The 24479-nt window shown below is 31.7% G+C and overlaps 1 protein-coding gene across 1 annotated transcript; it reads left to right on the top strand.

Annotated features, from left to right (window-relative positions):
* Positions 1-6: 6 nt before the first annotated feature.
* Positions 7-23838, top strand: LOC142336766 (uncharacterized). Its single transcript, XM_075385678.1, has 3 exons — positions 7-396; positions 6264-8410; positions 23719-23838. Exons 1-3 carry the CDS (start codon positions 366-368, stop codon positions 23773-23775), a joined length of 2235 nt encoding a protein of 744 aa, XP_075241793.1. The 5' UTR covers positions 7-365; the 3' UTR covers positions 23776-23838.
* The last annotated feature ends 641 nt before the right edge of the window (positions 23839-24479 follow it).

Raw genomic sequence — 24479 nt, 5'->3', positions numbered from 1 at the left:
ACATATCATTTGCATCTGGATCAGCTGAGGTTCTGACGTCAGCTGGTGACTTCAGCGGTGCTTCATCTGGTATCTTAGCCGGAGGGTTGATTGGCGCTGAATTGTTTTCATCAAAACAGGCTGTATTCGGCTATGTGACCCCTGCGGCCACCGGGACATACTTGAACGGGAATACAGTTGACTGGGCTTTCTATGTTAGGTGGAGAAACCTTGTAACAACCTTCCCCCCCTTGAGTGGATACGATATATTCATCTACATTGGCTGCAATTTTCCCAATGGAGGAACAACTGCCTCTATTTGCTATATCAACTTCTCTTTCGACGATTCAGTAACACCCGACGTCGGCAATCCTGTTGCAGGCTGGATGGCAGTGGGCATCAACATACCCAACTCATGTAAGTCTGGCAACATTGTTTAACTAACACTAGGTCACCAGCTTTTTCCCCATATAGTGCCCCCCCCCCCTCCTTCCCTCACCAATTTCCCTATATATACCACAATGGGGGGGGGGGCTAGATTTTGAGGAGCGGGGCTATAAAACGAAAGAGCCTACACACCAACACGTGGCAGAGGACACGCGAAAAAGTGATGCGGGTAGAATGACGTGGACAAAAGCTAGACTGCAGTCTCTAGGCGGAGGAAAAGTTAATTCAAAGCAGAATTCAAAGTGGGATGTGTCTATAAAGAAGTGTAATGAGCAGTGTTAGATCCTCCATAGAATAGAACAGACTTGCGAGACTTCTGGTTATAGATCCCGGGCCGAGGAATTTGGCCAAAATTATGTAAGATCAGCAGCAACTAGCGTTGACAAGTCGCAAAATTCACCGCAATTCTCTAACATAATTTTGCGTTGAATGCGTTGAATTTTTGTGTTTAAATTCAACGCATTCAACGCAAAATTATGTAAGAATTGGCGGTGAATTTTCCAACTTGTCAACGCCAGTTGCCGCTGATCATACATAATTAGCGTTGAATTTAGCGTAGATCTTACATATTTAGCGTAGATCTTACATATTTAGCGTAGATCTTACACAATTAGCGTTGAATTTAGCGTAGATCTTACATATTTTTGCGTTGAATTTAGCGTTGATCTTACAAAAAATCAACGCGTAGAACTCTGGGTATGGGACTCGAACCACTGACCTCCTGCTTACTTATCGCCTCTTCTACTATTGTGCCACCGTACCTTGGTTTCCTTAAGAGCCGCAATCCTTATATAGCGTAGATCTTACCTATTTAGCGTTGAATTTAGCGTAGATCTTACATATGTTGCGTTGAATTTAGCGTAGAATTTGCATATATTTCGTTGAATTTAGAATAGATGTTAGCTATTCCAAAAAAAACTTGAAAAATTTTAAAACATAAAATGGTCTGAATTGGATTTTGCACTATAAAAGAGCTCGAAAAAAGAAGTTTTTTTTCTGACATCATGTTACTCACCTTTGGAGTATGGGGTTCGAAACAGTAAAAAAAAATAATTTTTCGAAAAAAAACTGGAAAAACTTTTGAAATCGTAAAATGGTCTGAAACAGATTTTGCACCATAAAAGACCACTAAAAAGTGATTTGTTTGCTGACTTCACTTTTTTCAACTGTGCTGTATAGGGGGTCGATATAGTTAAAAATTTAATTTTTTGAAAAAAAAACTTGAAAAATTTGAAATAGTAAAATTGTCTGAATTGGATTTTGCACTATAAAAGAGCACTAAACAATGATTTTTTTTCTGACTTCATATTTCTCACCTTTACAGTATAGGGTTCGAAACAGTAGAGAAAAAATGATTTTTCGGAAAAAAAACTTGAAAAATTTGAAATCGTAAAATGGTCTGAATTGGATTTTGCACTATAAAAGTGCATCAGAAAATTGGTTTTTGCTGACTTCGTTTTTCAAACCTGTGAAGTATAGGGGTTGAAACAGTGAAAAAATTGCATTTTTGAGAAAAAAAATTTGAAAAACTTTTGAAATCGTAAAGTGGTCTGAAATGGAATGGAAAAAACTCAACCTTAAATTTGTAAGATCTACGCTAAAATTCAACGCAAAATACTTAAGACTGGCGTTGAATGCGTTGAATTTATGTAAGATCTAAGCTAAAGTTCAACGCTAAATATGTAAGATCTACGCCAAAATTCTACGCAAAATTATGTAAGATTAGCGTTGAATGCGTTGAATTTATGTAAGATCTACGCTAAAATTCAACGCTAAATATGTAAGATCTACGCCACAATTCAACGCAAAAATATGTAAGATTAGCGTTGAATGCGTTGACTTTATGTAAGATCTACGCTAAATTCAACGCTAAATATATAAGATCTAAGCTAAAGTTCAACGCTAAATATGTAAGATCTACGCCAAAATTCTACGCAAAATTATGTAAGATTAGCGTTGAATGCGTTGAATTTATGTAAGATCTACGCTAAAATTCAACGCTAAATATGTAAGATCTACGTCACAATTCAACGCAAAATTATATAAGATTAGCGTTGAATGCGTTGAATTTATGTATTACCTACGCTAAAATTCAACGCTAAATATGTAAGATCTACGCCACAATTCAACGCAAAATTATGTAAGATTAGCGTTGAATGCGTTGAATTTACGTAAGATCTACGCTAAATTCAACGCTAAATAGGTAAGATCTACGCTAAAATTCAAAACTAAATATGTAAAATCTACGCCAAAATTCAACGCAAAATTATATAAGAATAGCGTTGAATGCGTTGAATTTATGTAAGATCTACGCTAAAAGTCAACGCTAAATATGTAAGATCTACGCCAAAATTCAACGCAAAAATATGTAAGATTAGCGTTGAATGCGTTGAATTTATGTATTATCTACGCTAAAATTCAACGCTAAATTTGTAAGATCTACGCCACAATTCAACGCAAATTTATGTAAGATTAGCGTTGAATGCGTTGAATTTATGTAAGATCTACGCTAAATTCAACGCTAAATATGTAAGATCTACGCTAAAATTCAACGCTAAATATGTAAAATCTACGCCAAAATTCAACGCAAAATTATGTAAGATTAGCGTTGAATGGGTTGAATTTATGTAAGATCTACGCTAAATTCAACGCTAAATATGTAAGATCTACGCTAAAATTCAACGCAAAATTATGTAAGATTAGCGTTGAATGCGTTGAATTTATGTACTATCTACGCTAAAATTCAACGCTAAATATGTAAGATCTACGCCACAATTCAACGCAAAATTATGTAAGATTAGCGTTGAATGCGTTGAATTTATGTAAGATCTACGCTAAATTCAACGCTAAATATGTAAGATCTACGCTAAAATTCAACGCTAAATGTGTAAGATCTACGCCAAAATTCAACGCAAAATTATGTAAGATTAGCGTTGAATGCGTTGAATTTATGTAAGATCTACGCTAAATTCAACGCTAAATATGTAAGATCAGCGGCGATCAAGGTCGTTGCCAAGTAGGCCAGCAATTAAGTAACTTCTGTGAACGACAAATTATTGAAGTAATCGGGGTTATTCAATGACCACAGAGCAATAGGCTTAGTTGAGCGCCTAATAGAAACCATCAAACGTAAGCTTGGTTTTATCATAGAAGCTGCTATATCTAAGCTCAAACCAAATTACTCAATAAATTCGATAATTTATCAACAACGTATCTCAAAGCAGAAGACATTTAAAATCTTCCCCTTTTTAAATAGTGCTGAAAAAAAACCTGGAAAATAGAGCTGAAAATTTTGCAAGAATTGTACTCAAATTTCCCAATATTGATCGGTCCCTTCATATAGGTTGACACATATTTTTTGGAATAAACAGGACAGTTCGGAAATTTTCTCTCATCTCATTTTTTTTCTCAAAAATTTGAAAAACATTTGTTTGTATATTTGACTGCTTTCCTTGTAACGTTTAATTTAATCAAAAAACTTAAAAAGGGACGTTTGTTAATGAAAAGCTCTGTAGCTAAAATTTTATTAGAAGATCCCTTGCGCTGTCAAACATTTGAAGCGTATGGCAAACCTGTACACCCCAATTTGTTTATCTATTTATTCTCAGAAGTGATGAGGCTGGAAGAGTTGGAGAAAAATTGCACTGAAATTGAATGGTGACAAGACAACTTATCTAAAAAGTACAATTCTTGCTTTAAACGGTATTAGATGTCTCACCAAGTAAATTGATCTAATAGCAGTCGCCATTTTCATCAACATTTTGTTTCGCGTCTCTCGCACACTCCGGTATCACAGCGACCTGAGCATCACAGCAACACCTGTCTCTAATAGGAAGTTGAGGTTCAACGGTCGCTTTGTGATGCAATTGAAAAATAACAATAGCACAGCATATAGTTTTCATAACCTGCAAATATTGTTACAGCGATTATTTATTTTGTATGTTCATGTATTTCTGTCAAAAAATCCGTACCAATTAATATTTTTGTTACGGAAACAACTCGTATTCTTCAGAGAGTCAAAGAAAAAAAAGAACATTGTTAATTTCCTCTGGTACACATAAGTATAAAAAGCAAATGGTAAAAGAGGCAATGTAAAGTTAAGAATATAACATTATTTAAAATTATAAAATCATTAAATTACTTAACTAAAAATTTGACCTTACATTATTAAACAACGGCCTAAAATGCGAACATAAAAGGTTCTCACAATTTTATATGTACATCGTGAAGATTGAAAATTAAAATTAAAATCTAATGCTCTCAATATCATCTTTAATATCAGTTACTTTTGGGTCCTTCAAAAATTCTTTCCAAAAATATTCTTTCAGTTGTTTTTTTAAGGAAGCTTTCGATGTTGTTTTCAGTCTAATATTAGAAGGCAGACTATTATAAATTGGAATGGCTTGTGCAATAAAAGAATCAGTTAAAAACTTATTGTTCTTTCTTATATCGAAAGTTACTTTTTTTGACCTGTCATGTTGTTTTATTCTCATGGTAGAGAGATGTTCAATTTTATACGCTGGAAGATCGTTGCTGAGTAAGCGAATAAAATATTTTGAGCAACGATATTTCAAGAGAAAAGAAACTGGTAGTATTTTGTTGCGAAGTTTGAGATCTGTAGACCGATCGAATTTTCTCCTATTAAAAATGGATTTTATTCCCCAATTCAATTGTTTTTCTAAAGTTGTGAGTAATGACTTTTGCAACCCTATCAGAATTAGAGCGGAATAATGTAGATGACTTATTACTATTGCATTAAGTAATAAGACTTTCGTTTTCTGTGGTAAACTTTTACTTAGTGTATTCAAAACTTTTATTCCACAAGCCATTCTCTGAAGAATCTTTTTCACTTCTCCATCAAATTTTAGTTTGCTGTCTATAATTACGCCAAGATACTTCACACTATTTGATTCTGCTATTCTTTCATTGTCAACATTCAGAACAGTATTTGTTAACCTCTTCCTGGTGCTGAACACAATATAATCCTGGTGCTGAACACAAAGAGACAAATCTGATCCAAATGGCAACATACTTTTTGTTCAAGAGTTTTCTTTTTAACAAATTAACTTGTGCTTTTGTTCAATTAACTTGTGTTAGGTATTGTTTCACAAATCTTAAATTGTTTAACTTGGTCAACGATAGTATATTGCACGCAGGATCTGAATGAAGAAGGCATAATTAAGAGAAGGAAAAGTTAGGCATACTGTTCCTTCTCTTAGTTGTGCGTTTTTGTGACAAGTAGTCTTGCATTTGAATTTTATAATTCTCTCCTCCTAAACTCTATTTTAAGACAAGCCTTTCGCTAAGCGATTGATAATAGTGTTTTCACTGAATCAAAACATTGTAAATCAAAATCTCCAAAATTCAATCCTTCTTTTGCATCATGGCAATTATTACAGCTATCTTTGTGTTTCATCACAGCGATAATGAACACAATTATTAGCTAGTGCAATTAAAGTACAAAATATAGAAACAAATATTTGAAAAGTGACCACTTTTTAAGTAATGAGCATTAAATTGAATTCAGTAGTGCCCACTGAAACCACGTACAAACTAACTGTGAATCGAGAATTCCCATTTTTCTTATAGTCTTGTTTTTTTTTAAATTATTGTTCCTCTTACAAAAAATTAATCTGAAAAAGAACCACACGCATGAGTATTTCGTTCCCATTTGAAGACCCGCCATGTGCATGCATTACACGAACAATTGAATAATTAGACCAACACTAGAGAACAAATTGTGTGATTTGAGACGATGAAGAGTTTTGTGGGTACTTTTGATAAGTATTAAGTTATAATAATGCCGGCAGGAATCGAATAGCAGCATTTTGGTTTAGGTAATTTTGAAACGTATGATTCTCGGACATCCGCAGTGAGTGATCTCTGGACAACATCTACCAACACAATGACAATTGCAGATCACTTTTATGCGTTAGATCAAGGAGGTTCGGAATCAATACCAAACGCGCAAAACATTTGTCCTCCAACTGCCACTGCAGAGTCATCAACTTCGTCGCCTTCAGATTTAACTTTCTCAACATCTGGAATTTCACTGTTGAACTCTGTGTCCGAATCATCTACTTCTTCCGCCTTGGATCGAACATCTTTCTTGGATGCAACTGCACTAGGTCCGAACAACATCGAAACTGAGAATCCAGGATCTAATTCCTCGCCCTCGTTGAGCTTGGCTCCAACATCAGCATTGTCAGCAACTACAAGAGAACCTATCAACATCGGCACTGTGGATCCAGGATCCTTGTCTAATTCGTCGCCTGCGGTGAACTTGGTTCCAACGCCTGCATTGTCAGCAACTACAAGAGAACCTATCAACATCGGCTCTGTGGATCCAGGATCCTTGTCTAATTCTTCGCCTGCGGTGAACTTGGTTCCAACATCTGCATTGCCAGCAACTACAAGAGAACCTATCAACATCGGCACTGTGGATCCAGGATCCTTGTCTAATTCTTCGCCTGCGGTGAACTTGGTTCCAACATCTGCATTGCCAGCAACTACAAGAGAACCTATCAACATCGGCACTGTGGATCCAGGATCCTTGTCTAATTCTTCGCCTGCGGTGAACTTGGTTCCAACGCCTGCATTGTCAGCAACTACAAGAGAACCTATCAACATCGGCACTGTGGATCCAGGATCCTTGTCTAATTCTTCGCCTGCGGTGAACTTGGTTCCAACGCCTGCATTGTCAGCAACTACAAGAGAACCTATCAACATCGGCACTGTGGATCCAGGATCCTTGTCTAATTCTTCGCCTGCGGTGAACTTGGTTCCAACGCCTGCATTGTCAGCAACTACAAGAGAACCTATCAACATCGGCACTGTGGATCCAGAATCCTTGTCTAATTCTTCGCCTGCGGTGAACTTGGTTCCAACGCCTGCATTGTCAGCAACTACAAGAGAACCTATCAACATCGGCACTGTGGATCCAGGATCCTTGTCTAATTCGTCACCTGCGGTGAACTTGGTTCCAACGCCTGCATTCTCAGCAACTACAAGAGAACCTATCAACATCGGCACTGTGGATCCAGGATCCTTGTCTAATTCTTCGCCTGCGGTGAACTTGGTTCCAACGCCTGCATTGTCAGCAACTACAAGAGAACCTATCAACATCGGCACTGTGGATCCAGGATCCTTGTCTAATTCTTCGCCTGCGGTGAACTTGGTTCCAACGCCTGCATTGTCAGCAACTACAAGAGAACCTATCAACATCGGCACTGTGGATCCAGGATCCTTGTCTAATTCTTCGCCTGCGTTGAACTTGGTTCCAACGCCTGCATTGTCAGCAACTACCAAAGGCGCGATCAACTTCAGAACTGTGGATCCAGGATCTTTGTCTAATTCCTCATCTTCGGTGAACTTGGATGGGACAACTTTTGGGAGGTCAGCTACAGGAGAGCGCAACGAGTCATCGGTCGGAGGAGTGACTTCAAGCCCAGAAGTCAACGCGACTTCTTATTCTACGATCACGGCAGTCATAACGTCTACAGCAGGAGTAGACACCATTGAAGATATCGGCTTGCCTGCTGGCGAAGACGCCGGTGACGTTGAAGTGCCCCACGTGGACGGAGCCTGTTCACCACAACAGGAATTGCCGGGCCAAGCGAACGTCGTGGGACAACAAGTTAAATTTCATTGTACCTGTAATAACGGATTCCTCTCGTCACCTTGTGATTCTGTCGATGGCCTTCCAACACAGCCCGCGGACTTCAGTAACCCAAACGGATATACGGTGGCCGGGGTACTGATAAACAACAGCTTCACCGGAGACAACTCAACAGCAGCGCGGAAAAAGCGACAATCTGTTTCCTTAACATTTGGGGCTTTTACGCGCAACTTGAGAGCGGAGGACTTTGCGGGCGCAAATAAACTGGTGGGGGATACATATTTTGAAACAACATTTGGAATCGTGTCATCATGGATCGGCGTGGGAGACCTTGTCAATGATCCAAACAACACCAACACATTTCAGGTATTTGTTTCCAAATAGAGATACAGGAGTGCAAACTCATTAGAAATAAATAAACAGCTACTAATTTTACGTATTTTGAAAAGTTTCCTACATTAAGCTATGACAACATCAAAAATAACAAAGTGGAAATTTCTGTTCAACGCCTTCTGTCTGTTGAAAATTAAGTTACAAAATGTGTGGTTTTCATTTGAATTAACTACACACAGTTTTGCATAATTCAATGCCCTCTTTTTAATTTGAAATTGTTATTCACTAAAATCCGCACTTCCCGGATCGAGATGTCAGCGGTGTTTCAGCACATTGTTTTTGTAAGAAGTGGGCTGAATGCGCTGAAATTATGTTTGAAACGCGCTGAATGCGCTGAAATGCGCTAAAACATTGAAAAGGCATTGAAAATTCAAAAATTCAGCGCAACTTCAGCATAATTTCAGCGCATTTTGAGTACAATTTTTTCAAAAGTATCAGCACTTTTTCGGCGCTCTTTAGCAAATAATAGCGCTTTTGAGAAAACGTAAAAACAATAAGTTTTCAGCGCAATTCATACAAAGTTTCAGCGCATTTTAGCACATTTCAGTGCATTACTATGTACGGTATTCAGCGCATGTAAGGAAAAATCAGCGCATCTAAGCGCATTTCTTACAAAATTTTTCATTATGTAAACGTCACGGTAGTAAAGTATATATGGTGACCTCCGCAACATAGCGTCGCGATACGATCACCATATATACATTACTCTAATTCCCTTTATATATAAACAGTACTCTATATTCACTTCTTTTATATTGAAAATCTATCATTTCTTGTCTCACTTAGTGCAAACCACTAGTACAGAGTTAAGCTGGTAATTATCAATTATTAGACGGATAGTTCGGGTTCTATCCTCACTGACTCCAGTGAACGTATCCCAGATACTAGTATAAATCTAGTGAGACCGTGTAACAAGCACGTGAAATCAACTTGCAAAAATAAACTTGAACAAAAAAAAATTTAACTCTTTTATAAATTTAAATTTTGCTAAGATTTATATAAAAATTAATTGTAAAATCTAAACTCACCATTACAACTTTTAATGCCTTTATCATCAAATGGATCAATAGCTATTTTATATTGTTCTTTAGTTTCTAAATGATGTTTATTACTATCAATGGTATAATTAGTTACATACTTAGTTTTAGCTTCATAAATAGCATTACTATAATCTTCAATTGTAATCTGTTTTTTAATAGTTGCTTTAGTTATTCCTTTTAACTTTTTCTCTTCTTCCCTTTTAACAGTATTGTAACAGTATGCTTTAGCGTTAAGGAAACATGCTTCTATGATAGTATCATTAGGTAATTCATCCTTCATCTTACCTAACTCAGTTTCTATATTACTATCTAAAGCAACATTTATGTTTATAAATATACTATTTGTATCTGTGTAATGATAACTACAATCTAACTCTTTCTCAAAGTAATAATATATAGCTTTATAAATGAAGAGTTTAGCTTTTTCTAATATAACAAATCCAATATAATTAAACTTATCGAATTTAACATTACCTCTATTTTTAAGTACAGCTACTAGATCATCATCAAACTCTACAGCATATTTAAAAGTAAAATTTTCTACTAATTTAATATTTCTATCTACTTCATTAACTAACTCTACATCTTGTCTATTATATACATTCTCTATTGTTTTTCCATAGAAGGCATTATTCATTTACTTAAAGAATACATCCCCAAATTTATCACCCTTAGCTTTAGCTTCTTTTCTTTTCTTAATATTAAACTCAATATAAGTTTTTAACCATTCACTCTTACTATATTCTAACTTTTGCTTAATTTCAATGTTTTCCAATCCTAAAACATGATCTAAATACCAATCTAACATCTCTCCATCTATTACATAATCTGTTAACTTTAGCAATAAATTCTCATTAGGTTTATATCCTTTCTTTTTATTTTCATCTTGATAGTCTGTAAGCTGATCAATTTAGCTTTTGTCTTTTCAGGAAAGAATGGATACTTGTCTGTCTTTTCTTTCATCTCATCATTATACTTTACATCAATAGTATAGATATAACCTTTTGTAGAGCTAGAGATGGTATAATCGAGAGTGTCACATACTTTGATCTCACCAGTAGGTAGAGCTTGAACCATAGCTGAGCCGTATAATGAGTTGAAGTCTAAATACTTTAGATATTTCTCTTTCCCAGTATACTCAGCATCTATCTGTTTATTCATACAATTTACATGACAATCACTTAATACTGAAGCTAACCCACCTCTAATACCATGTTGTATTGTATCATAAATATTAACTGTTTTTTCTTTATAATTCTTAAGTCTGACATCAGTATAATTCAACCCACACAACCAGGTTAACCCAGAAGTATAATATGTGTAACATGGATCTATTTCAAAATATTTTAAACACATAGCTCTAAATTTCTCAAATACATCAACTGATAACAATAAATCTGTTTTAAGATATAACATCATATAATCCTTTATTGTCTCACATTTAGTATCTTTCCAACAATCAATTGCTTGTTTATATTCTTTATCTGTAGTATCACTTTGTTTCAACTTAGAATAGAATGCTTTTTTAGGTGGTAATTTTGTTTCATGTAGTTTATCTATACTATCCAACCATTCATATGGGAATACACCTTTAAGTCTTTCTAAGCCACATTTATTTAATGTTATACATTCTTCATTACTAAACGTCTTACTTATAGCATCTAAGCTAAGTGGATGGAAGAACCTAAACATATCTAGTGCTTTAGCATTACCCATATCAATACTAACATAATTCTCATCAGTTTTATTTAATACTTTTAGTCAAATGGGACTTCGTCCATGGTGTTTCTCACCCATCTTCTTTGCTAGTTTAGTTATAAGTAGGTGATTATCATAATTAAAAGAACTAAATGCATACATTGGTACAAAATTATTCTTAGCTTGGAGGTTATATTTATTGTGAGCATATCCTCTAAATTTAACATTTAGATGATCATGATTTCTAACAATGTCATTACCCAAGTTCTCATTACAATAGTAACATCTACTGCATAATGGAGTAACACAATCTAAACCACAGGCAATAGGAATATGTTTTTTTGTTTTTTATTATACATTCAAAATCATAATATATAGCAAATGGTACTCCTTTCTTATAATGGAACTTATCAAACTTTAGATAATCATCCTTATGGAGTGTTCTTCTACCTATATGTTTCTGTGTATTACATAAATCCAAATAATTATTTAATACATCTTCTGTTCTAATTGATACACAACATTTTAGACATGGATAACATTTATGTTTGTATGATGTTCTTAATAGGAATGATACATCTTTACATAGGAAGTAATGATTATCCCAGTATAGTATGTTACATCCTTTAGGGTCTTTATGATTAATTAATACAGGATTTATAGTTTTATTTTTATTTAGATTGAATAAAATAAATAATACTTTATCTTTATTTAGTTCTTGTATTTTCTTAAGTGATTTTAATCATATGGAGGTGTAACTCCATCTGGTAATTTCGTCTCATTAAAATATTCTGGTTTATTATAATTACTAACTCTACTGGGATTATGTGGTGCAGGATGTAGACAAGCAATTAGACACCATAGTAAACATTTATTATCACTATTATGTATGATAAGTATATATCTAGATGTGAATGGTAACTCAGTACCATATCCTCCACTAGGATAAAACCTATGTATATACATTGATCTTTTGATAAATCTTTGCATACTCCATCCAGATTGTTTCTTTTCCTGTTCCTGCATTCTTGTCTCTAGTTCCTCATTCAATAAATCCAAGTCATGTGCACCATTATATTGACTAGTCATTGACCTAAAGGTGAATTAGTTTTCTTCTAACTTATCATCCGTAGGTTTTGCATACTTAACTACATCAAAGGTGTTAAACTTAATATGGGGATGTATATTATGTAATGACTCCAGTATATTAAAGAATTTAGGATCTTCATAATTACTACTAATTACTATTATTTGTTTATGCTTCATGTTATGATCTAATCCTAACTCACTAACTTTATCTCTCCACTTCTTATCAACAAGTTTTTTCTGTTTCACATTTTCTTTATGTTCATCTGATCCACTGTTTTCATTTTTATTGTTATATCTAGTATTACATACATCGCAATATCCTTCAGTTATATTATCCTTAGTTATATCCTTATCTATATCCTTATCTTTACCATCTTTACCATCTTTACCATCCTTATCTATACATTATCTAGATGCATCTTTGTTTTTAAATGTTGATCCACACTATATTGAGTCAGAGTAGTCTTGCATGTTACACAATCAAACTTACTTCCATTCTTTATTATTTCCCCATTAACCAATCTTACAGTATTCTTATGTTTTAATGTTGTCACATGTTTATTATAAGCAGTATTATTATCAAGATGCATATCACAACCATCACAAAACTTTATTCCTTCTCCAGGATACTGCACATCTAACTTTTGTTCTATATCTTTATTAGTAACTTTTATTCCCTCATTCTTATCTTCCTCAGTATTTTTATTTCTATTATACAATCGCTCATTCTTTTAATGTTTAAGTGATTGAATGTGACGGTTATAATTCTTTAGAGTTAATTCTTCATTACATTCTTCAGACTTAAACTTATTTGTTTTAGGCTTAGATGTGGTAAAATCAATTGATGAATCTGTATCCGAACACGAATCCTTATCCTTATCAGAACCTAAATCCTTATTGGTGTAACCACTCAATGGAACTGAATCTACATCTATATCTTTAGACTGATCTAAGTCTGAATGATATTTAGCCTCAGCCTCACGCATTAGATTTTTCATATCATCGCCCCTTTGTTTTGTTTTAGCAACATATTCATCATATGACTTCTTTGCATCCTCATTTTTAAGATAAAACCTTCTGATTGACTCTAAAGGATCTTCTTCTTTTTTATCTACTAGTTTGATTTCTCCCCTTACTTTATTTTTTTTAACATTTGGACCGCCTTGCTTGTGGAACTACATTGAATTTCATAAGGTTTATCTTGTTCACTTTGAACTTGTTCGCTTTGAGATTGAGTTTGTCCCCCACCAAATTGAGATTGAGATTGAGATTGAGATTGAGATTGAGATTGAACTTGTCCATGGGTTTGGAATTATTAAAATGAGTTTTCATCAATATAAAAATGATTAGTACCAAGTGCGACAAATGTAAAAAAAAGCTTGGTGTTCGAGTTGTGATGCATGCCAAAGTAAACCTTTATCATGTTTTGTATGTGATGAAAATATAACATATAGAGAAAGACATAATCACATGAGTAAGCATTATAATGATCCAGATCAAAATTTAGTATGTAAAAAGTGCAAAGTAAATAAACATATCTCTCAATTTAGATTCAAAGAAGTTTAGTCCTATTAAAATGTTACTTGCGTTCCCGTTATTTTTTTATGTTGATACTTATTAATATAATTGCTTATTGGAATTATGATAAATATTCTGATTTAAGGAAGAGATTCAAAGGATAAAGGAATGTTTTACCAGAACCATTTAAAAAAAACATAATTTTATTATTTATGGCCCATCTAATTCTGGTAAAACTACTTTAATAAAAGATTATTGTGGTTTGTATGACACTGTTAATGTATTCTGTATTGATGGCGGTGAGTGGAAGGGATATAATGTATATGGTGTTGATGATTTAAAATTATTAGATAATTTAGACAGTTTTGCTAATAGTCTTATTATATTTGATGATAATGGAGAAAACATTAGATTACCAGCTATAGACTCATTGTATTCTAAAGGTAGACATCACAATATTAAAATAATATGCGTAGGTCATACTGTAACAGGTTTAAATACAAAAGCAAGAGATACACCCCAGGTATATATATTACTTTAAATAGTTCACAACAATTCTTTGAAAGAGTATAAGAGAAGTTTAAAATTGATTCTAATCCATATAGTTGTAAACATTAAAACTATGGTGTAATAAATCATAATACTATTATCGACTATTATATTGTATTAGATAAAGATAAAAAAGTTGTATATGATTCTAGAATAGGTGATCTTGATATTGAGAAATATGTTGATTATACAGAGTTTAAGGAAAAGGAATATAATATACTAAGTAATTATTTAACAGAAAGAATGATAGAACCACCACATATTAAACCAAAGGAAATAATGTTCTATTTTGAAGAATATTTAGAATTTAAGGGAAGACATAAATCAATTAATTTATATAAAATATATACAAATATAAAAAGTGTTTTTAGTGAGATACATAGCGGATATATAGATTTGGGTGGTGCAATTAGTTTGTTTGGAATTGGATATAGTTACTTTCAAAGTATTGGTAAAAATAAGGATAATAATATTAATGGTATAGATATAATGAATATAGATAAGGCAAAAATTGAATTAAAAATGGTAAGAATATGTCAATAGGTTATGGCATGACTGATTAAAAAAAGGATCACAATGATCCACTTACTATAGTAAGTGCTTTAGCTAGTTGTCTTGTAGGTATTTATGCAACTCATAATCATATTATTTCTAAACCTAAAAATGAGAGTAATATGCAGAGAATGTAATGATAAAATTGATATTAGTAGTGGTTATCCAGAACATGAACTAATGGATCATTATAATACTTTTCATAAAAATTTAATGGTAAGATGCACGAAATGCATGCAAAGAATATATAGCGGTTATCACTTTTTGGATAAATGTAAAGATAACCTTACTAACTTTATAACATCAGTACATCGTTATTTTGACTATACTAATTTTAATAATAGCAATGATAATATTGATAATAATAAAGATGACAAAGATGATGATTTAAATAAGGTTTTAAATGACCTGAAAGATAATATTAAAGAATATCTAAAGGAATATATTAGGACTAAATTAAAGCAAGAGATCAATAATGAATTAAAACTAGAGATTAAGAATGAAATAAAAAAAGTATTTAAAATTACAATAGAAGGAGGTGCTATAAATAATTTAAAGACTGATGTTGATATTAAGAATCCATCTAAAGAAATTAAATCAACTAGGACTTGTTGTTTTTGCAAAAATGAAAAGAATAAAGATTGTTTTTATAATACTGGAGGTTTATGCAAAGAGTGTTCCTTTGAAAAGTTTCCATGTGCAATGTGTTACATTTTTCTAAATAGGTCATCCCTTAGAAAACATATGAAGAGACCACATATAAAATAGAAAGATAGTTCTTAATAAAAAATTAATTATAAGCCATATATTTATGAGATAATTCTCTCATGATATCTTTTACTTTGTAATTACATATTACACAGAATAACACAGAATAACAAGGATAACTAGAATTATGGATTGAATTAGAATCTTAGTAATTCCGCACAGTGCAGAATTACTAAGATTCTAATTCAATACATAATTCTAGTTATCCTTGTTATTCTGTGTTATTCTGTGTAATTTGTAATTAACAAAGTAAAAAATATAATGAGAGAATTATCTCATAAATATTTGGCTTATAGTTAATTTTTTTGTTAAGAATTGTCTTTCTATTTGACTTGTGGTCTCTTCATACGTTTTCTAAGGGAAGAACTATTTAGAAAAATGTGACACATTGGACATGGCACCTTTTCAGAGGAACACTCTTTACATAAACCTCCAGTCATATAAAAACAATCTTTATTCTTTTCAATTATGCAAAAACAACTAGTCCTAGTTGATTTAATTTCTTTAGATGGATTCTTAATATCAACATCAGTCTTTAAATTATTTATAGCACCTACTTCTATTTCGTTTTAACTTCTTTTTTTATTTCATTTTTAATCTCCTGTTTTAATTCATTATTGATCTCTTGCTTTAAATTAGTCCTAATATATTCTTTTAATTCTTCTTTAATATTATCTTTCAGTTCAATTAAAACCTTATTTAAATCATCATCTTTATCATCTTTATTATTATCAATATTATCAGTACTATTATTAAATTTAGTATAGTCAATATAACTATGTACTGATGTTATAATGTTAGTACTTTTATCTTTACATTTATCCAAAAAGTGATAACCGCTAAATATTCTTTGCACGCATTTCGTGCATCTTAACATTAAATTTTTATGAAAAATATTATAATGATCTATTAGCTCATGTTCTGGATAACCACTACCAGTATCAATTTTATTATTACATTCTCTACATATTACCCTCATTTTTAGATTTAGAATTAATATGATTATGAGTTGCATAAACGCCTACAAGACAACTAGCTAAAGCACTTATTATAGTAAGTGGATCATTGAGATCAATTTTATTTTTATCAGTCATGTCATAACCTATTGACATATTCTTACCAATTTTTATTTTATTTTTTCCCTTATCTATGTTCATTATATCTTTACCATTAATATTATTATCCTTATGTTTACCACTACTTTGAAAGTAACTATATCCAATTCCAAACAAACTAATTGCACCACCCAAAACTATATATCCGCTATGTATCTCACTAAGTAAACTTTTTATATATGTGTTTAATTTATATAAATTAATTGATTTATGTATTCCCTTAAATTCTAAATGTTCTTCAAAATAGAACATTATTTCCTTTGGTTTAATATGTGATGGTTCTATCATTATATGTGTTAAATAATTACTTAGTATATTATTTTCCTTTTCCTTAACCTCTGTATAATCAACAAATTTCTCAATATCAATATCACCTATTCTAGAATCATATACAAAATTTTTGTCTTTATCTAACACAAAATAATAGTCGCTAGTAGTATTATAATTTATTACACCATAGTTATAATGTTTAAATGTATATAGATTAGAATCAATTTTAAACTTCTCTTGTACTCTTTCAAAGAATTGTTGTCAACTTTTTAAAGTAATATATATAGCTGGGGTGTTATCTCTTGCTTTTGCATTTAAATCTGTTACAGTATGACCTACACATACTATATTAATATTGTGATGTCTACCTTTAGAGTACAATGAATCTATAGCTGGTAATCTAATGTTTTCTCCCATATTATCAAATATAATAAGACTATTAGCAAAACTATCTAAATTCTCTAATAATTTTAAATCATCAACACCATATACATTATATCCCTTCCACTCACCGTCATCAATACAAAATACATCAACAGTGTCATACAAACCACAATAATCTTTTATTAAAGTGGTTTTACCAGAATTAGATGGGCCATAAATAATAAAATTAAGTTTTTTTTTCAAATGGTTCTGGTAAAACATTCCTTTATCCTTTGAATCGCTTCCTTAAATCAGAATATTTATCATAATTCCAATAAGCAATTATATTAATAAGTATCAACATAAAAAAATAACGGGAACGCAAGTAACATTTTAATAGGACTAAACTTCTTTGAATCTATAGTGAGAGATATGTTTATTTACATTGCACTTTTTACATGCTAAATATTGATCTGGATCATTATAATGCTTACTCATGTGATTATGTCTTTCTCTATATGTTATATTTTCATCACATACAAAACATGATAAAGGTTTACTTTGGCATTCATCACAACTCCAACACCAAGCTTTATTTTTACAATTATTGCATTTGGTACTAATATTTTTTATATTGGTGAAAACCTTTTTGAATAATATTTTATTCAAAACTTGTCCTATAAAAATGAATCCTATTAAGAACAACATATAAACATAAATGTTATCCATGTCTAAAATGTTGTGTATCATTTAGAACAGAAGATGCATTAAATAAACAATTGGATTTATGTAATACATAGGAACATATAGGTAGAAGAACATTCCATAAATATGATTACCTAAAGTTTGATAAGCTCCATTGTAAGAATAGAGTACCAATTGCTATGTATTATGATTTTAAATGTATAATAAAAACAAAAAACACATTCCTTTTGCTTGTGGTTTATATATAAAAAGTGACTATCATGATATATTAGAAGACGATTATGAGTATTATTGTGGAGAAAAAGTAGTTGATTGGTTTGTAGAAAGAGTAGATTATTATAACAAATTATTTAAAGATTTATTTAGTATAAATATTCCATTGAAAGAAGATAGTATTACTCCATTATATAGTAGATGTTACTATTGTAATTAGAACTTAGGTAATGACATTGTTAGAGATCATGATCATCTAAATGGTAAATTTAGAGGATATGCTCACAATAAATGTAACCTCCAAGCTAAGAATAATTTTGTACCAATGTAGGCATTCAATTCTTCTAATTATGATAATCACCTATTTATAACTAAACTAGCAAAGAAGATGTGTGAGAAATACCATAGACGGAGTCCCATTAGACTTAAATTATTAAGTAAAACTGATGAGAGTTATATTAGTATTGATATGGGTAATGCTAAAGCGCTAGATATGTTTAGGTTCTTCCATCCACTTACTTTAGGTGCTATAAGTAAGACATTGATTAATGAAGAATGTATAACATTAAATAAATGTGGCTTAAAAAGACGTAAAGGTATATTCCCACATGAATGGTTTGATAGTATAGATAAACTACATGAAACAACATTACCACCTAAGGAAGCATTCTATTCTAAGTTGAAATAAAGTGGTAATATAGATCAAGAATATGAGCAAGCAATCGATTGTTGGAAAAATACTAAATGTGAGACAATAAAGGATTATATGATGTTATATCTTAAAACAGATTTATTGTTATCAGTTGATTTATTTGAGAAATTTAGAGCTATGTCCTTAGAATATTATGAAATAGATCGATGTTACACATATTCTACTCCTGGGTTAACCTGTTTGTGTGGGTTGAATTATACTAATGTTAGACTTAAGTATTATAAAGAAAAAATAGTTAATATTTATGATACAATACAACATGGTATTAGAGCTGGGTTAGCTTTAGTTTTAGGTGATTGTCATGTAAAATGCATGAATAAACAGATAGATCCTGAGTATACTGGGAAAGAGAATTATCTAAAGTATTTAGACTTCAACTCATTATACGCCTCTTCTATGGTTCAACCTTTACCTACTGGTGAGATCAAAGTAAGTGACATTCTCGATTATTCTAGCTCTAGCACTACAAAATGTTATGTCTATACTATTGATGTAAAGTATAATGATGAGGTGAAAGTAAAGACAAACAAGTATCCATTCTTTCCTGAAAAAACAAAAGCTAACTTTGATCAGTTTAAGACTATCAAAGTGAAAATAAAAAGAAAGGTTGTAAACCTAATGAGAAGTTAATGCTAAATTTCCTGAAAAAACAAAAGCTAACTTTGATCAGTTTACAGACTATCAAAGTGAAAATAAAAAGAAAGGTTGTAAACCTAATGAGAAGTTAAAGCTAAAGTTAACAGATTATGCAATAGATGAAGAGATGTTAGATTGGTATTTAGATCATGGTTTAAGATTGGAAGATATTAAAACTAAGCAAAACTTAGAATATAGTAAGAGTGAATGGTTAAAACCTTATATTGAGTTTATTATTAAGAAAAGAAAAGAAGCTAAAGCGAAGGGTGATAAATTTGGGGATGTATTCTTTAAGTAAATGAATAATGCTTTCTAAGGAAAAACAATAGAGAATGTATATAATAGACAAGATGTAGAGTTAGTTATTGAAGTAGATAGAAATATTAAATTAGTAGAAAATATTACTTTTAAAACTTTTAAATATGCTGTAGAGTTTGATGACAATCTAGTAGCTGTACATAAAACAAGAGGTAATGTTAAATTAGATAAGTTTAATTATATTAGATTTGTTATATTAGAAAAAGCTAAACTACTCATTTATAAAGCTATATATGATTACTTTGAGAAAGAGTTAAATTGTAGTTATCATTACACAGATACAGATAGTATATTTATAAATATAAATGTTCTTTTAGATAGTAATATAGATACTGAAATGAATAAGATAAAAGATATTTTACATAATAATGAGTTAGGTAAGATGAAGGATGAATTACCTAATGATACTTTCATAGAAGCATGCTTCCTTAAAGCTTAAGCATATTGTTACAATACTGTTAAAAGAGAAGACGAGAAAAAGTTAAAAGGAATAACTAAAGCCACTATTAAAAAACAGATTACAATTGAAGATTTTACTAATGCTATATATGAAGCTAAAACTAAGTAACTAATTCTACTATTGATAGTAATAAACATCATTTAGAAACTAAAGAACAATATAAAATAGCTATTGATCCAATTGATGATAAAGGTATTAAAAGTTGTAATGGTGAGTTTAGATTTTGCAATTAATTTTTATATAATATTAGCAAAATTTAAAATTTATAAAAGAGTTAAGCTGGTTTTTTTGTTCAAGTTTATTTTTGCAAGTTGATTTTACGTGCTTGTTACACGGTCACGATAGGTTTATACTAGTATCTGGGATACGTTCACTGGAGTCAGTGAGGATAGAACCCGAACTATCCGTCTGATAATTGATAATTACCAGCTTAACTCTGTACTAGTGGTTTGCACTAAGTGAGACAAGAAATGATAGAAGTGAATAAAAATATAAGAAATATAAAAGAAGTGAATATCGAGTAGTGTACACATAAAGGGAATTACCGTATCGCGACTCTATGTTGCAGAGGTCACCATATATACAATACTCACGGTACAAATAATATGCATCCACTAATCAGGGGGGGGGGGGGTGGGGGGTGCACAAAAGGAAAAGTGGGCTAAATTTTGATAGAAGAGGGATGGATGGATTTCCCAGGTCGAGGTGTGCGTTAATGATCAGACCCATCCAGACTAAAATCGGTCATGATCAGACTTTAGCTCGTTTTTAGAAATTATGCTCGTTTTTACCTCGTTTTAAAACTCTTTGCTCGTTTTTACCTCGTTTTAAAAATTAACAGATTATGCAATAGATGAAGAGATGTTAGATTGGTATTTAGATCATGGTTTAAGATTGGAAGATATTAAAACTGAGCAAAACTTAGAATATAGTAAGAGTGAATGGTTAAAACCTTATATTGAGTTTATTATTAAGAAAAGAAAAGAAGCTAAAGCGAAGGGTGATAAATTTGGGGATGTATTCTTTAAGTAAATGAATAATGCTTTCTAAGGAAAAACAATAGAGAATGTATATAATAGACAAGATGTAGAGTTAGTTAATGAAGTAGATAGAAATATTAAATTAGTAGAAAATATTACTTTTAAAACTTTTAAATATGCTGTAGAGTTTGATGACAATCTAGTAGCTGTACATAAAACAAGAGGTAATGTTAAATTAGATAAGTTTAATTATATTAGATTTGTTATATTAGAAAAAGCTAAACTACTCATTTATAAAGCTATATATGATTACTTTGAGAAAGAGTTAAATTGTAGTTATCATTACACAGATACAGATAGTATATTTATAAATATAAATGTTCTTTTAGATAGTAATATAGATACTGAAATGAATAAGATAAAAGATATTTTACATAATAATGAGTTAGGTAAGATGAAGGATGAATTACCTAATGATACTTTCATAGAAGCATGCTTCCTTAAAGCTTAAGCATATTGTTACAATACTGTTAAAAGAGAAGACGAGAAAAAGTTAAAAGGAATAACTAAAGCCACTATTAAAAAACAGATTACAATTGAAGATTTTACTAATGCTATATATGAAGCTAAAACTAAGTAACTAATTATACTATTGATAGTAATAAACATCATTTAGAAACTAAAGAACAATATAAAATAGCTATTGATCCAATTGATGATAAAGGTATTAAAAGTTGTAATGGTGAGTTTAGATTTTGCAATTAATTTTTATATAATATTAGCAAAATTTAAAATTTATAAAAGAGTTAAGCTGGTTTTTTTGTTCAAGTTTATTTTTGCAAGTTGATTTTACGTGCTTGTTACACGGTCACGATAGGTTTATACTAGTATCTGGGATACGTTCACTGGAGTCAGTGAGGATAGAACCCGAACTATCCGTCTGATAATTGATAATTACCAGCTTAACTCTGTACTAGTGGTTTGCACTAAGTGAGACAAGAAATGATAGAAGTGAATAAAAATATAAGAAATATAAAAGAAGTGAATATCGAGTAGTGTACACATAAAGGGAATTACCGTATCGCGACTCTATGTTGCAGAGGTCACCATATATACAATACTCACGGTACAAATAATATGCATCCACTAATCAGGGGGGGGGGTGGGGGGTGCACAAAAGGAAAAGTGGGCTAAATTTTGATAGAAGAGGGATGGATGGATTTCCCAGGTCGAGGTGTGCGTTAATGATCAGACCCATCCAGACTAAAATCGGTCATGATCAGACTTTAGCTCGTTTTTAGAAATTATGCTCGTTTTTACCTCGTTTTAAAACTCTTTGCTCGTTTTTACCTCGTTTTAAAAATTTTTGCTCATTTTTACCGCGTTTAAAAATTTCTGCTCGTTTATGATTTCTTTCAGTAAGAAAGAATTCCAAAGTCTGGTTATAAACTTAGTTTTTAATTATGAAACAAATTTTAAGAACCAAAGTTTTCTTTGGGACTTGTAAATTAAGAGGAAATATAGACAATTGATGACTGATATATTTTTGTAATAATAAAAAAACAGTTGGGTTGTTACATAATAATAATAATAAAAAAAATTATAATTATATTTAATGATTAGATCATACTGGCGTGTGATAACAACTACAGGAACTCAGGGCCGAGGTGTGCTGTTGTGTTTGTGTATCTTCCCGGGTCGAGGTTTGGTGGTGAATTTTCGTAAGAAATGCGGTGAAATGCGGTGAAAAAAAATAATTTTCACCGCGTATTTCTTACATCTTTTTGCGGTGAATGCGGTGAATCGCGGTGAATTATTTTTTTCACCGCGTTCTCAGTATTCTTACAAAAAAGAATCGTCCCTACACGGGTTCGAACCTCTGACCTCCTGCATGCCTTCCAATGCTTATTCCACTGCGCCAGCTGTCACTTACTTGTTTGTTAATTCTTGTGAATTTAAATCAGATTGAGTAAACTTTTGGAAACCATATGCGGTGAATTTTTGTAAGAAATGCGGTGAAATGTGGTGAATTATTTTTTTTCACCGCATTCACCGCATTCACCGCATTTCTTACATTATTTTGCCATAATAGTCTATGCGGTGAATTTTTGTAAGAAATGCGGTGAATTTGGTGGTGAATTTTTGTAAGAAATGCGGTGAAAAGCGGTGAATTATTTTTTTTCACCGCATTCACCGCAATCACCGCATTTCTTACGAAAATTCACCGCATTCACCGCATTTCTTACGAAAATTTACCCAAAAACCTCGACCCGGGTTGTTCTTAATTACATCCAGAACTCAGCTGGGGAGTACATGAAGACAGGAATCAACGATGCTAATAACAGTGAGTAACACTCTCTCAATTTCTCTATCACTCGGATATTGAGAGACTTCTCTTAAAGGGCCAGCCAGCGACAGAGTCTGGCAGCAAGTCCAAATGGTTTGACATATAATAGCCATGTAATAGCCAACTGCTCTCTTTCTCTTTCCTTTTTCTTTTTGCCAATTTGGTCACTCAAAATTGCACCTGTTTGAATTTGGCATCGCAAACTTTTTAAATCATTATCCTTTTTGCCGAAATACCTAGGAGAGAACCATGAGCGTTTAGCTCATGATATATATATATATATATATATATATATATATATATATATATATATATATATAAATATATATAGTTAAACTATTCCTAAACAGTTGATTGTTCTTTTAGCTTTCTTGCTTGAACTTTTTGCTCGTTTAAAGCGAAAAAAAAGCCATTTCTCATTGATCTTTTAAAGCAGATTTCAAGATTTAAACATTCAAACCTTTTCTTTTCCGTATAAATTAAAAAGTTAAAGATTGTAACAGCTATTATTTATGTACATTTAGAAATCGTATGAAGGCCTAGATATTATATTCTGACAGAATTGCGCCATTCCAAAAAAAATTAATCTCAATTTACACAGTAAATCATACTTTTTTGGACTTTATTACTACTTAATTTCCAGATTATTTTGTCAGGATGGATGCCAAGTTATTACAATTAATGGAGACTATCCAGGATGAGAGTACGA

The sequence above is a fragment of the Convolutriloba macropyga genome, chromosome 3 (assembly GCF_964194025.1).
Source record: "Convolutriloba macropyga chromosome 3, txConMacr16.3, whole genome shotgun sequence".
NCBI lineage: Eukaryota > Metazoa > Xenacoelomorpha > Acoela > Convolutidae > Convolutriloba > Convolutriloba macropyga.
This window is presented reverse-complemented; position numbering and strand designations above follow the sequence as displayed.

Bases quoted from the DNA above. Each gene is read 5' to 3' on its own strand.
- LOC142336766 (XM_075385678.1), top strand. From the start codon at position 366: ATGGCAGTGGGCATCAACATACCCAACTCAT. The intron at 397-6,263 runs GTAAGTCTGGCA...ATTTTGGTTTAG, and splicing joins CATCAACATACCCAACTCAT to GTAATTTTGAAACGTATGAT. The intron at 8,411-23,718 runs GTATTTGTTTCC...AATTACATCCAG, and splicing joins ACAACACCAACACATTTCAG to AACTCAGCTGGGGAGTACAT.